Source organism: Sapajus apella, unplaced genomic scaffold (genome assembly GCF_009761245.1).
Source record: "Sapajus apella isolate SASKATOON/1434 unplaced genomic scaffold, GSC_monkey_1.0 scaffold49, whole genome shotgun sequence".
Taxonomy (NCBI): Eukaryota; Metazoa; Chordata; class Mammalia; order Primates; family Cebidae; genus Sapajus; species Sapajus apella.
Window position 1 is genome coordinate 12339488 of NW_022436989.1, and position 14000 is coordinate 12353487.

General features: G+C 39.3%; 1 protein-coding gene across 7 annotated transcripts in view; it reads left to right on the forward strand.

The window, feature by feature from the left end:
- Window positions 1–14000, forward strand: part of ARID4B (AT-rich interaction domain 4B) — a 174087-nt gene that overhangs the window by 91245 nt on the left and 68842 nt on the right. For all 7 annotated transcript variants that reach the window (XR_004257943.1, XM_032242303.1, XM_032242302.1 and 4 more), the window contains exons 8-10: window positions 3346–3484; window positions 8642–8721; window positions 12547–12623. Coding sequence is in view for 6 of the 7 variants with exons in the window: in XM_032242303.1 (XP_032098194.1) it covers window positions 3346–3484; window positions 8642–8721; window positions 12547–12623 (296 nt within the window). In the remaining variant the exon portion in view is untranslated. The remainder of the gene's footprint in view (window positions 1–3345; window positions 3485–8641; window positions 8722–12546; window positions 12624–14000) is intronic.

Consider the following 14000-nt stretch of genomic DNA (forward strand, 5'->3'; position numbering starts at 1 on the left):
TCTTAAGTCTTAACCCTGGTTAAGTCTTAAGAAAGAAGTTACAATTTTTACAGTGATATAGATAACTTTGTTAGTCAAATAAAGCCCCATTTTCTTCTATGTTTTACAGATTTTGATATGTTATCTCTGACATTGTAGCTTTCTAGTGGCCAGTGATAATAATAGAGTGCTCATAAACCCCTAGCTGAACGAGTTTTCTGTGGCTGCTTTGATATAGCAGTAATTATGATTTTAAGTTTGGTTGTATTCTGTAGTCATTAGAAAGTAAAAACATAAAAGTCATTGCTCTTGAAAAGCTCTTCTAAATCAAGTAGAAATCAGACTTGTGAGGCCTGTCATTCCTGACTGAAGCTATATGCCTATGTATAGGGTCTTATGCTCCACTAATATAAAGAAAGGTATGTTGGGTTTTCCTATTAACCTACTTTCTAAGTAGAGATTAAACTTCTTTAAGTGCCACTGAAGTACAGTACTTTTTTTTTTTTAACCTGGTTTTCCAGTTTTTGTGGAAGAATTTTTTTTTTTTTTTGAGACAGAATCTCACTCTGTCTCCCAGGCTGGGGTGCAGTGGCGCAATTTCGGCTCACCACAACCACCACCTCCCAGGTTCAAGCGATTTTCCTACCTCAGTCTCCTGAGTAGCTGGGATTACAGGCGCCCGCCACCATACCCAGCTAATTTTTGTATTTTTAGTAGAGACAAGGTTTCACCATTTTGGCCAGGCTGGTCTTGAACTCCTGACCTTAGCCTCCCAAAGTGTTGGCATTACAGGCATAAGTCACCACGGCCAGCCAAAGTCCAATACTTCTATTCAGTAGCAGACTTTGAAGATTTGCTTTGTTTCTGCCAGCAAACAAGCAAATCTTGGGGATGCAATCAAGGGGATGATATTCCCATGTCACTTTAAAATGATAAATTTTTTTTTGATGGAGTTTTGTTCTTGTTGCCCAGGCTGGAGTGCAATGGCACGATCTTGACTCACCCCAACCTCCGCCTTCCAGGTTCAAGCAATTCTTCTGCCTCAGCCTTCCAGGTATCTGGGATTACTGTCATATGCCACAACGAGGGGGTTTCTCCATGTTGGTCAGGCTGGTCTTGAACTCCAGACCTCAGGTAATTCTCCCGCCTCAGCCTCCCAAAGTGCTGAGATTACAGGCGTGAGCCACCTCGCCCGGCACTTAATGTTATCCTAAGAGTTTTTACTTTGTTGGCTGGGCCGGTGGCTCACGCCTGTAATCCTAGCACTTGGGGAGACCAAGGTGGGTGGATAGTGAGGTCAGAAGATGGAGACCATCCTGGCCAACATGGTGAAACAGCTTCTTTCCTAAAAATACAAAAAGCTGGGCCCGGTGGCGCAGGCCTATAATTCCAGCTACTTGGGAGGCTGAGGCAGGAGAATTGCATGAACCCTGGAGGCAGAGGTTGTGGTGAGCCGAGATAGCCCCACTCTTCTCCAGCCTGGTGACAGAGCTAGACTCCATCCCCCTCCAAAAAAAAAAAAAAAAAAGTTTTTACAAACCACAGTACTTCCATTGTTCATATTATAAATAAATAAAAAGAAAAAAATGAAAAAGTTTTTACTTTGTTTATATTGGAATAAAAAATACAAAGGCATGACGGATACACTGACATACTTTTGGAACGGCATCAAAGATAAATTCAGGGTATACTAGATCATATACCAAATAGGTAAATCATGTTTAAAGTTTTTAAATAGATTAACCCGTGAGTTTAAATTTTTTGGTCAGTGAAATTGATCATTGTGAACTATCTGAAAAACGCTTTTATCTTTGTAGGTATTCAATAATAGCCATTCTAAAAATAACCTATGTCATTGTCTATCAAACATTTCCTAGTGTCTGTACTCATTCTGAGCGTTTTCTTTAGTGCTGATTCTTTATTAGAAAACGGGAATCGCTTTTTGTTTTGTTTTCCTTTTTTACTCCACTTCCTCAAATGTCAAATTGATGGTTTCAGATACTTCCTTTTTCATCTGACAGTTACCATCTTTCTAATTTACTAGTCCCATATTTAATGTTACTGAAAGGATCTTTTGCTTTTCCTTCCTTCCTTCCTTCCTTCCTCCCTTCCTCCCTCCCTCCCTCCCTCCCTTCCTCCCTCTCTCTTTCTGTCTTTCGTCTTTCTGTCTGTCTTTCTTTTTTTTGAGACGGCGTCTCACTCTGTCCCCCAGGCTGGAGTGCAGTGGTGCAGTCTTGGCTCTTGCAACCTCCATCTCCTGGGTTCAGGAGATTCTTCTGCCTCTGCCTCCCGAGTAGCTGGGACTACAGGTATGCGCCACCACGCCCGGCTAATTTTTTTTTTTTCTTTTTTTTGAGACGGAGTCTTGCTCTGTCCGCCAGGCTGGAGTGCAGTGGCACAATCTTGGCTCACTGCGACCTCCACCTCCTGGGTTCAAGCGATTCTTCCACCTCAGCCTCCCGAGTAGCTGGGACAACAGGCGCGCACTACCACGCCCAGCTATTTTGTTTTGTATTTTTATTAGAGACAGGGTTTCACCAAGTTGGCCAGGATGGTCTTGATCTCCTGACCTCGTGATCCACCCACCTCGGCCTCCCAAAGTGCTGGGATTATAGGCGTGAGCCACTGCGCCTGGCCCGGCTAATTTTTTAATTTATTTTTTTATTTTTAGTAGAGATGGGGTTTCACCATCTTGGCCAGGCTGGTCTTGAACTCCTGACCTCGTGATCCACCCACCTCGGCCTCCCAAAGTACTGGGATTACAGGCATGAGCCACCTTGCCCAGCCTGGCTTTTCTTTTGATTTTGAAAGTTTTTAACATCATATAAAACAAGCTTATTGGACATTTTATGAATACCTAATTTGTGTATATTTGTTGTTAAGGATAGCATTCACCACTGCTGTCTCTTACCAGATTGCCTCCTCTTCCCACCCTAACCTCAGTTAATAAAGGTCTGGTCTTCTACCTTTTAAAATTACCTTTCTACTGGAGATATAGAATTACTATTTCCAGAATTCCTTTAATTTGAGATTGGGATCGAGTATATTTCAGTATAGTACTGGGATGTTTAATAATCACCTTTTTGAGGATTTGGGAACCAGTTATTTGTCCTGATCTTCCTCCTTAATTTTTTACAGTAGCACTAAATAAACCAGAAATATTTTTAGGAAAATGATGTGCTTTCCTCTCATGATAAACTCTTGCTGTTATTTTTTAGAGAAATTTAGAAATGATTTAAAATTTAAATTAGCCGTTTTGCAGGTCTTAGGAAATGTAATAAGAGTTTAGGAATACCTGTATTCATCATGGGCGTGCTTATTCTTTGTGAGAATAAATGGAAATATTTTATTTTTTTCTCTCCCTAGACCAGAGGAAGAGTCTTCATCATCCTCCAGTGATGAAGATGAGGATGACAGGAAACAGATTGATGAGCTACTAGGCAAAGTTGTATGTGTAGATTACATTAGTTTGGATAAAAAGAAAGCACTATGGTTTCCTGCATTGGTGAGTAGCCTCAATGTAAAAGAGCTTAATTTCCAACTTTATCAATTTATGAAGAAAACAGTGGATTTTGTTTCTTATGTTTTTCATAGGTACAAAATTAGGAAATGTTTTTAGCATCATTTAGTTCACACTAAGCTTACTTTCAAAGTTGTCTTTGAATATAAAGAACTCTTGAATTCATTCGGGAAAGGCAAAATCTTAATAATCTTAGAGGTTAGCTGTGTGGGAGGTGAATTCTCTCTCTCTTTTGGTAGAAAATTTATTACGCAAACTTTTAAAACTAAGTCCACCTAGATCTAGATTGCAAAAGAACAACAGAATCTTGGTTGACAAGGATAGCTAGACATTTTCCTCATACTTACTGAGTCAGGGTGTTTGCATCCTTGATCTTAATCTTGCCTTTTAGGTGCTCCCTATATAATCGTGACTGTAATTATACATTACCCCACTCTTCCATTTTCTCTACAATAGATTTTTAAATCTACCTACTTTTTAATGCTTTTCTCTCCAAAAGATTGCAACTCCTTAGATTCCAGGTTGAATATTTTGCATTTTTCCTTTGCTTTCTCATGTTGCCTTTTTGTGATTCTGAGTAGGTACTCAAGCTTTATATCAGGAGTATCCTCATGATTGTCCCAAGTTCTTGTATCTCAGACGGTTATGACAGATGACAGAAAGCCTTTTGAGCTTCTCTCTCTGTTTTTCATAACCGCTAGCTTCTTTAGCAAGTTGGAAGGGCCATGTACAGACCATTTTCTTTGACTTTTACAAAGGGAACATGTACGAACATCTTTTACAGACAAAACTAGGATGCTTTTCAAGTAATCTTTTGGTAGACAAAATAATTTGTAGCTCTTAAAGCAAATAGAGATTCAACTAATAATTAGTTATCATACTTTAAGATTTAACTCTGTGGCAGTAAGAATGCAATTTTTTCTAGACTGAATATGATTGGATAGGTCACTTAAAGTTTTAAATTTCAAGTAGGAGACTGAAATTAATAATCAGCATCTCTTATTCTTGGCCAGATTGAGTGGCTCACACCTGTAATCCCAGTACTTTGGGAGGCTGAGGCAGTCAGATCCCCTCAGGTCAGGAGTTCGAGGTTAGGGTGGCCAACAGGGCAAAATCCCATCTTTACTAAAAACAAAAAATTAGCTGGGCGTGGTGGTTGGCGCCTGTAGTCCCAGCTACTTGGGAGGCTGAGGCAGGAGAATCGCTTGAATCCAGGAGATGGAGATCGCAGTGAGCAAAGATTGCGCCACTGTACTCCAGCCTGGGCAACAGAGCGAGACTCTGTCTTTTAAAAAAAAAAAAAAATTTTTTTGTAAAAAGTTCAAGATAATTCCAGATTCAAGCGATTCTCCTGCCTCAGCATCCCGAGTAGCTGGGATTATAGGCATGCGCCACCACGCCCAGCTAATTTTTTTGTATTTTTAGTAGAGATGGAGTTTTGCCCTGTTGGCCATGATGGTCTCGATCTCCGGACTTCAATACCTGCCCACCTCGGTCTCCCAAAGTGCTGGGATTACAGGCATGAGCCACCATGCCCAGCCCTAAAATTTTGATATGTCTGAAGTGTCATGGCCTATGATGATTTTTATCTGAAGACCTTTGAATCATTTGTATCAAACAGTAGGATCCACTTTTTTTTTTTTTTTTTTTTTTTTTTTTTTTGAGCCTATACCCAGGTAGATCCTACTTATGGCCTCAAGTGATCCTCCCACCTTGGCTTCTGAGATTACAGGTGTGAGCCAATGAGTCTGGCCCTCATCTTTTACAGATATGTCCTCCCCCAACTTTATGTTTAATAAGCTATAAACTGAATATCTGTTGATAAACTAAAGACACTTTGAAAGTACTATTCTCCTCATGCCTGACAACTAATTTATTGTCAAATATCAAGAGGCTGAATGGGTCAAAAATTATTCTCAGTCTCTGTTTTGTATATTTTCACTCCCTTACTGCAAATAATTAGCCAAATTCTCTTCTAATGCTTTTTTCCCCTTCTGTTAATGGCATTTATTTAATAAAATGTTTGTGTTCTCAAGACTGTGTAACACATTTGTTAAATATGCATTCATCGTATACCAAGTTCTGTTCAAAATATTTTACAAGGATAGACTCATTTAGTGGTGTAGAAGTTTTTTGTACTTGTGATTAATAAACTTTTCTTAACAATTTGTGGTTGAGAATCTGCTAACCCTTTATTCTCATCCTCTCATTTTGCTGTTCATTGACTAACAGTTGCAGAGACTTAGAAATGGGATTAAAACACTGTTCTTTGTTTATATGTATTTGTATGAACACTTATGTCCATAATACATATAAACTCTTGTATATTTGTGGTTTTCATGCTAAACTAGGTAACCATGGTCTTAAATGAAAAAGAAATAATAGAAGTATCTTTTTATGTACTGTTTTCTACATGTGATGTCCATTTATCTACCCTTTTTAGTGAACATGTTTTATATCTTTATCTCTACTGCTTAGTTTGTTGTTTGGCACAAATTATCCAATAAATGTAGCTCTTGTAATGATAATGAAAAATGAGGACAATTATTTGTTTTAATAAATATACATATTTTATAATACCATTGTACCTCCCTGTGTATTCATCCAACATTTAGTGGATATCTCTATGTTCAAGGATTGTGCTACCACCTATTATGAAATAGGTATTATTATTTATCCCCATTTAGAGAGAAGGAAACTGAGCATTAGCAGAGTTAAGGAAGTTGCCACACTTTGGGTTAATTATTAAGCTAAAAAGTGTTGGTGTATGCAATTATTTCTTTCTTTCTAAAGCACTAAGATTCTTTGTGAGAATTTCTTTTGAAAGTGTGTTTTAAGGCCAGCTGTGGTGGCTTGAGCCTGTAATCCCAGCACTTTGGGAGGCCAAGGCAGGCAGATTGCCTGAGCTCAGGAGTTTAAGACCAGCCTGGGCAATATAGTGAAACTCTGGCTTTACTAAAATACAAAAATTAGCTGGGCATGGTGGTGGGCACCTATAATCCCAGCTACTTGGCTGGGGCAAGAGAATTGCCTCAACTTGGGAGGTGGAGGTTGCGGTGAGCTGAGACCATGCCACTGCACTCCAGCCTAGGTGACAGAGCAAGACCCCGTCTTAAAAACACACACACACACACAACTGTTTTATAAGTCTTTTTCTCAACAGGAACATTAAAGGGTTTCATTACTAGTTTTTTGAGTTACTAATCTAAGCTTCTCACACCATAACTAAATAATTTCCTTGATGAAAATAAAAGTATTTAAGAATTTTTAATATTGAAAGGTTAGTAATCTCTTTAGTCATCCATTTCATTGTTGTTTTTAAATTCTTAAAATTGTTTATATATATTATCCCCTCCCAAATTTGAGATCTGTTGTGACAGTAATGGATAATTTTTGGTAACTAGAGTGGAAAATTATGTTTTAAATCAACCAATCTTGATATAATCTCACAAATAATATTTGTGTTTCCAATTTTTAAATTATTTTTATAAATCAAGTAAATTCAAAGTGTTCTAGTAATATTATAAGCAAACAATTGGCTGGGTCTTAAGAAAAAATTAGCTGAGTCTGGTGGCATGTGCCTATAGTCCCAGCTACTTGGGAGAATTGATTGAGTGCTGGGAGGTCAAGGCTGCAGTGAGTCATGATCACGCCACTGCACAGAGTGAGACCCTTTCTCAAAAAAAAAAAAAAAAAAAAGTAAACAACTATGTAGTCCCAGAAACTATAAACAACTACCCATGCACTGAGGATTTACCCTGACTAGGACTGTGCTAAGCTTATTAATGTAAGTAGTCTTGTTTAATCCTAATTGAAACTGCAGAATAAGTGATATTTACTTTCATTTTAAGAGGGGGAAATCTTAGATTTCATGGCTCATGCAGTTCTCCTTTTCAGTTTTATTCACCAAGTTCTTTTCTTCTAATCACCCTTTCAAGTTGTAATTCGGGATTCAGAATATATCCCTATATTTTCTTTAGGGTGATCTCATCCCCTTTTAAAGCTTCACTTGCAGAGATAACAAAGAGATAATCAAAATGACCAAGAAAGTAGCATACATAGGCAAATGGGATAAATGCATGTTGTCATTCCTGTGACAGAGCTGACAGTGAGCCTACTTACTCACACGCCAGTGTCATCACTGGCCAAAGCTGTCACATGTGCAGTTTTCAAAATCCTTAGCTCATCAGAGAAGAATAATGAGTGGATTTGGCTCATGGGCCTCAAGTTTTAGATCACTGCTACTTGGGCTGTGGACTCCCCAATTTACATCCTTGAGTCGAGACCTCTATGCTGTGCTCCAGACCTGGTTTCTCTGTTCACTCTCTTCATTTGGATGTCTTTTTGCCACCTCAAAACTTAATAGGCCCAAAACTTCTGTTACTGTCCCTTCTTTCATGCACAAACTTGGGCCTTCTTTGTTGTTTTTCTTTCACAGTGAATAACCCTGATCTACCCATTTGCACAAGGCAGAAAACTAAGTGTCCTCTTCTTCTTCATCTTTCTACTTCCCTAATTATCTCAGATATTATCATTTCTTTAATTTGCCATTGCCACCACTTTACATCCAAGCCACCACCTCTCACTCAGTTGATCCCAGTAGCTTAGTCTCTGAACAATTGCCTTTGTGTGGTCCATTTTCTTCATAGCAGCCAAAGTAGATTTTTAAAAGGAAAATCTATTATGGCACTGTCTTGTTTCAGACTCTTTCAATAAAGATGTTAGATTTTATTCTAAGAATTAATATGGCATACAAAGCTCTGGAGATTCTGGACCCTTGTTTTTCTCTTAGCCACGATGTAGCCCTTCAGTTAAGGATCTAGCTCTACGTTTTTTCTCTTTTTGACTAGAACTTCATCCGCAGCTTCAGCCTAGTCATAGCTGTACTTCTGCTTTCAATGCCATGCCTATGCCAAAAAAAAAAATCTAGATTATCCAGGCAGCTGGAAGGATGTAGGATACCGATTTAAAATTACTTGTGCGTGCTCCCACATGTGTGTGTACCTATTTACCCTCAAACTAAAATGAGTTTTTAAAATTCAAGCTTACACTATTTTTTAAAAGGATTTAAATAGTAAGTACTTACATAACTTTCTATAAATGTTCTTTTAGTTATAATAGCTTCACACTTTTTCTTAAAAGGTGGTTTGTCCTGATTGTAGTGATGAGATTGCTGTAAAAAAGGACAATATTCTTGTTCGATCTTTCAAAGATGGAAAATTGTAAGTATAATTTACTTGATTTGAAAAACCATTTTGTAAATATATGCTGTTGTTTTTAGAATTAGGATGTTAAATGATGAATTAGTTATTTCCAATGAACTTCAGCTTTTTTTTCATCATACAGAATGTTTCAAAGAGTGACTTTTTCATATTACATTAATGTATAGTAGTCTTCATAGTATGTTTTTCCTTACTCATTTTTGTAATCTTTTCCAAACTAGACACCTAGTACTGTCTAATTTGTCAACATTTGTCCCCATAATAGCTGGTTATTTGAGACAGATTTGCCATATCTAATAATATATATTTAATACTTTATTGATTTTTTTTTTTTTTTTTTTTATCCAGTGAGACAGAGCCTCACTCTGTCACCCAGTCTGGAGTGCAGTGGCATGGTCTCAGCTCACTACAACCTCCACCTCTGGGGTTGAAGCAATTCTCCCACCTCAGCCTCCCAGGTAGCTGGGACTACAGGCTCAGGCTACAACACCCGGCTGATTTTTTTTTTTTTTTTTTTGTGGAGACGGAGTTTCGCTCTTGTTACCCAGGCTGGAGTGCAATGGCGCGATCTCGGCTCACCGCAACCTCCGCCTCCTGGGTTCAAGCAATTCTCCTGCCTCAGCCTCCTGAGTAGCTGGGACTACAGGCACGCGCCACCATGCCCAGCTAATTTTTTTGTAGTTTTTTTTAGTAGAGACGGGGTTTCACCATGTTGACCAGGATGGTCTCGATCTCTTGACCTCGTGATCCACCCGCTTCGGCCTCCCAAAGTGCTGGGATTACAGGCTTGAGCCACCGCGCCCGGCCGATTTTTGTATTTTTATTAGAAATGGGGTTTCACTATCTTGGCCAGGCTGGTCTCAGATACCTGACCTCGTGATCTGCCTGCCTCGGCCTCCCAAAGTGCTAGGATTATAGTCAAGAGCCACTGTGTCTGGCCTCTTGATGTATTTATTGACATTATTTCCTTAGGGTTTGTTCTTGATAGTCTAATTAGGACTTTCTGATACTTCTACTAGTTATGTCTAATGATTGTAGTGATACCAGTTGGATACTATTCAACTTTTGCTGTAGTCTGAGGATTAAAATGTGTTACTTGTAGATGGATGGTGTTAAGAAAGTGATTTATTATTTTTCTTTAAGAATTATATGACTAGAGAAGCCAGATATTTTATGGAGTTGTATTGAGTATAAATACCTTAAAAGGGTCATCATGTTTTAAAATTTGGTATTTTAGTTTTCAAGTTCTGAAAAGGTATTTTTATTTTTAATTAGTTATTTTATTTTAAATTTTTTTTAGAGAGGGTCTCCTCCTGTTACCCAGGCTGGAGTGCAGTGACGTGATCATGGCTTACTGCAACCATGACTCTTTGGGCTTAGGTGATCCTTTCACTTCACCCTCTGTTGAGTAGCTGGGACTACACCTGACTGTTTTTGTATTTTTTGTAGAGATAGGGTTTCACCATGTTGGCCAGGCTGGTCTTGAACTCCTGGGCTCAAGTGATCCAGGTGCCTTGGCCTCCCAAAGCGCTGAGGTTACAGGCGTGACCCTCTGCACCCAGTCTGAAAAGTTAGCTTTAAAAACAATATGTAGGCCGGGCATGGTGGCTCACATCTGTAATCCCTTAGGGAGGCCTAGGTGGGCGGATCATGAGGTCAGGAGTTCGAGATCAGCCTGGCCATCATGGTGAAACCCCATCTCTACTAAAAATACAAAAATTAGCCGGGCATTATGGTGGGCACCTGTAATTCCAGCTACTTGGGAGGCTGAGGCAGGAGAATCGCTTGAACCTGGGAGGCGGAGGTTGCAGTGAGCTGAGATTGTGTCATTGTACTCCAGCCTTGGTGACAAGAGCAAGACTCTGTGTCCAAAAAAAAAAAACAACCAATATGTAGAACCAAGTTTAACAAAATTGAGATAATCAGAAAAGTTTGCACACTGAATTGAATACTGATGTGATACTAAATTGGGGTAGGGAAAGGGGAAAATGTTAGAGGGCACAAACTTTTATTTGTAAGATGAATAAAATATACAGGATCTGATGTGTACAGCATGGCAGCTGTAGTACTCTGGTAGCCTCCCAAGTAGCTAGGACTACAGGTATGTGCCACCATGCACAGCTATCTTTTTGTAGGGAGGGTTGTTGCCATGTTACCCAAGCTGGTCTTGAAATCCTGAGCTCAAGTAATCTTGCCCACTTTGGCCTCCCAGAGTGTTGGGATTACAGTTGTGAGCCACTGTGTCCAACCTTTATTTACTTTTATTTTATTATACATATATTTTTTGAGACTGAATTTCACTCTTGTTGCCCAGGCTGGAGTGCAGTGGTGTGATCTCAGCTCACTGCAATCTCCATTTCCTGGATTCAAGCAATTCTCATGCCTCAGCCTTCTGAGTAGCTGGGATTACAGGCATGCACCACCACACCCAGCTAATTTTTATATTTTTAGTAGGGACGGGGTTTCATCATGTTGGTCAGGCTGGTCTTGTACTCCTGACCTCAGGTGATCCAACCACCTTAGCTTCACAAAGTGCTGAGATTACAGGCATGAGCCACAGCACTGGCCTCAACCTTAATTTTTTAAGAGATAGAATCTTGCTCTATTGCCTACACCAGAGTGCAGTGGCATGATCATAGCTCGCTGTAACCTCACACTGGGTTTCCAGCTCAGTTCCCTGTCTCAGCCTCCCAAGTAATGGGACTACAGGCCCAAGCCACCACGACTCCTGGCTAAGTTTTTTACTGTTTTTGTTTTTGTTTTTTTTTTTTTTTTTTTTTTTTTTTGAGACGGAGTTTCGCTCTTGTTACCCAGGCTGGAGTGCAATGGCACGATCTCGGCTCACCGCAACCTCCACCTCCTGGGTTCAGGCAATTCTCCTGCCTCAGCCTCCTGAGTAGCTGGGACTACAGGCACGCGCCACCATGCCCAGCTAATTTTTTGTAGTTTTAGTAGAGATGGGGTTTCACCATGTTGACCAGGATGGTCTCGATCTCTTGACCTCGTGATCCACCTGCCTCGGCCTCCCAAAGTGCTGGGATTACAGGCTTGAGCCACCGCGCCCGGCCTGTTTTTGTTTTTTTTAAGTTATTCTGTGGAGACTGGATCTGCCCATGTTATGCATCCTGATCTTGAACTCTTGGCATGGAGCAGTCCTCCCACCTGACCTCCCAAAATGTTGGAATTACAGGCACAAATCACTGTGCCTGGCCCCAAATATTTTATCATTATATTGCTATATATAGTTTTGGCCAGGCATGGTGGTTCATGCCTGTAATCCCAGCACTTGCGGAGGCCAAGATGGGTGGATCACTTGAGGTCAGGAGTTAGAGACCAACCTGGGCAACATAGTAAAACACAATCTCTACTAAAAATACAAAAATTAGCTGGGTGGTCGTGGCATGTGCCTATAATCCCAGCTACTTGGGAGGCTGAGGCAGGAGAATCACTTGAGCCTGGGAGGTGGAGGTTGGGATGAGCCGAGATCATGCCACTGCACTTCAGTCTGGGCAACAGAGACCCTGTCTTGGGGGGAAAAAAGTTTTTAGTGTTGCATTTAGGCAGGGGACTCTTTGGTATTTGGGAACATGTTGGTGTTTATAAAATATTTCTTATGGTAGGATCCTTCTGTAGATGATTACATATTTTAACATCCTGTATCATGTTATTTCCGACTTGCTACTCTGTGTTCAATCACTTTTATTGTAAATGTCAATATTCCCATATTTTCAGTATCTTTCTGTGATATATAATCATCTAGACTCTTAATTAATCTTAGTCATATTTTTGGTTTTTTCTTCTTTTGTAATTAAAAAAATAATACAGTACTTCAGTTCCAAGAAAAGATGTCCATGAAATTACTAGTGACACTGCACCAAAGCCTGATCCTATATTAAAACAAGGTAAGAATAATCTTGGAATAAATTACAAGTGCTGTAAAAGATGTTTTCGAAGATTAAAATATTTTTTGCTGTTTAAAAATTTTTTAAAAATTACGTCCTTATGGTTATACTTGGTTCCTTGTGACCTATATTTTTGTAAACACATGTGACTTTTGTTTTATAAGTTTTCTTATTTTTTCGAAATGAAGTCTTGCTGTGTCACCCAGGCTGGAGTGCATTGTTGCAGTCTCAGTTCACTGCAACCTCTGCCCTCCAGGTGCAAGCAATTCTTCTACCTAAGCCTTCCAAGTAACTGGGACTACAGGCGCACGCCTCCATGCCCAGCTAATTTTTTGTATTTTAGTAGAGATGAGGTTTCACCATGTTAACCAGGCTGGTCTTGAACTCCTGAGCTCAGGCAATCTGAGCCTCCCAAAGTGCTAGGATTACCAGCGTGCCATAAATTTTTTTTTTCTTCTTTTTATAACTTATAGTCAGGCACAATAATCTAGAATAATGGGAGAGAACTGTATCGTCAGCTATGACTATAATCTGGCTTTGCCTGTTAAATAATCAGTTTCTGGGAATGGTAGAAAAAGGAATCTAAGTAACTTTTTTTTTTTTTTTTTTTTTTGAGACAGAGTCTCGCTCTGTTGCTGAGGCTGCAGTGCAGTGGTGCAATCTCGGATCACTGCAGTCTTCACCTCCTAGGTTCAAGCAGTTGTCCTGCCTCAGTCTCCCAAGTAGCTGGGACTATAGGCGCCCACCACTACACCCGGCTAATTTTTGTGATTTTAGTAGAGGCAGGGTTGCACCATGTTGGCCAGGCTTTTCTGACCTCAAGTAATCCTACCCACCATGGCCTCCCAAAGTGCTGGGATTACAGGTGTGAGCCATCGAGCCTAGCTGAGGAATCAAAGCAATTTTGATTTTGTATTTCTCACTAATTAATGTACATCCTTAACCACATGGCTCCAGTAGTTTTATTTGAGGAATATGTGGTAATTATATCCATCACTTGGTTTTTTGGCACTGTAAATAGTTGTCTTCTCTTTGCCCTTATTCAGTAATATGCTATGTAGATTAGTTAAAATCATCAAGATTTTTTGGTTTATAGTTTATTGCCGTATAGTGTAAAATGAGAATAATTGTGTCTAATTTTAGTTTAAGCTAATTGTTACCATAGTTTTAATTAAAGTTTAACTGAAAATGTAAAAATTATATATGGTCAATTTTCAGTTGTTATATGTTTATTTGAATGGCTCTACTATTAATACCGTTTGATAATTGTTGCATAAAATATTACATGGTTTTCTGTATTAAAGGTTTTTACTAGAGAAGCTTAATTTTCATTTAAAAGAATAAAACTACTCTTATTTATTTGAACTTAAGTAATCT